This window comes from Otolemur garnettii, unplaced genomic scaffold (assembly GCF_000181295.1).
Source record: "Otolemur garnettii isolate 467f Iridium unplaced genomic scaffold, OtoGar3 scaffold00003, whole genome shotgun sequence".
In the NCBI taxonomy this organism is placed as follows: Eukaryota; Metazoa; Chordata; class Mammalia; order Primates; family Galagidae; genus Otolemur; species Otolemur garnettii.
In genome coordinates this window covers 35,279,380-35,280,857 of record NW_003852398.1, presented here as the reverse complement: position 1 = coordinate 35,280,857, position 1,478 = coordinate 35,279,380, and the positions used below count along the sequence as shown (strand labels likewise).

At 40.7% G+C, this 1,478-nt stretch overlaps 1 protein-coding gene across 1 annotated transcript in view; it reads left to right on the top strand.

Moving 5' to 3' along the window:
* IK (IK cytokine) overlaps window positions 1-1,478 on the top strand; it is a 15,298-nt gene that overhangs the window by 3,162 nt on the left and 10,658 nt on the right. Inside the window, exons 3-4 of the mRNA XM_003782126.3 lie at window positions 787-879; window positions 1,371-1,430. Of these exons, the coding sequence (XP_003782174.1) occupies window positions 787-879; window positions 1,371-1,430 (153 nt within the window). The remainder of the gene's footprint in view (window positions 1-786; window positions 880-1,370; window positions 1,431-1,478) is intronic.

The window sequence follows — 1,478 nt, the reverse complement described above, 5'->3', positions numbered from 1 at the left end:
GCTAATTTTTCTGTTTCTTTTGTTTAGCAGGCAGTGGCTGGGTTCGAACCCACCAGCCCTGGAGCATGTGGCTGGCACTCTAACCACTGAGCTGTGGGTGGCCAGCCCATTTTCAGGTTGTGCAAGCTTTCTTATATAGTTATGCTGGTAATTGGTCAGGCTAAATCTAAATAAATGGAGTTCCTGGGTCATAGGATAGATACCCTTAAATTTTAATAAATACTGCCAAATTACCGTTTCCTCATTTGTCATACTACTTTATATTCCCATCGGCAGTACATGATAGTGTCCACTTCCCAAATTCTCACTCATACTTGATTTATTGGACTTTCTAGTTCTTAATATTCTGTGCACTAAAAGTGGTGTATTGGCTTGGTGTTTGTAGCTCAGTGGCTTTGGTGCCAGCCACGTATGCTGGAGCTGGCAGGTTTGAACCCAGCCTAGGCCTGCCAAACAACGACAACTACAACCAAACAAACAAACAAAAAAATAGCTGGGTGTTGTGGTGGGCGCTGGTAGTCCCAACTACTTGGGAGACTGAGGCAAGAGAATCACTTAAGCCCAAGAGTTTGAGGTTGCTGTGAGCTGTGATGCCATGGTACTCTACTGAGGGTGACATAGTTAGACTCTGTGTCAAAAAAAATATGCACACATACATATATAAAAGTGGTGTATTTTTGTTTCAATTTCTATTTCCTTGATTTCTAGTAAATTTAACCATAATTTTTATACATTTCTTTTTCATTTCTTATTCTTAATTTTTTAAATCTTTGCTTTTTCTTTAAGATCAAAACTCACCAATGAAGACTTCAGGAAACTTCTCATGACCCCAAGGGCTGCGCCTACTTCTGCACCACCTTCTAAGTCACGTCATCATGAGTAAGTCTTTGGGTGATCCAGCCTGTTGCCCATCTTTCTTCTTGATCCTTCCTCTTTCTTTCTACTAAACCACAATTTGCTAGAAACTGGAAAACTGGTCCTTTTTTGAAGCTTATGTTTCTAATTTTTTCCTTGTGGAGAGTGAAGCTCCAAGGATGACTGGAATGCCCTTCACTGTTTCTGAGTATGTTCCATGAACCACTGTAGTAGAGTTGCTGCTGGTGTAAATGGGCAGTTTTGGGGTCTGTTCCAGCACTATAGACTTAGACTCTCTGAGGCAGATACCTGGGGATACATAATTTTAATAGTCTCTCAGGTGTTTATGAAGCTTTTTAAAGTTTAAGAGCCTCTCACCTGCAAACGTTGACATGATCTCTGCCTGATTGAAGCTGTTGGTATTCTAGGTTTTTCTTTTGTCCTCTGGGTCACTTCTTGGGGTTTCTGGGGCTGTGGCAATATGTTGCTATCAGTGAATTTCTTGTCTTTTCTAGGATGCCAAGAGAATACAATGAGGATGAAGATCCAGCTGCAAGGAGGAGGAAAAAGAAAAGGTGAAGGAACAGTGGAGGGATGTTAGGTTTTTTTTTTTTTTTTTTTTT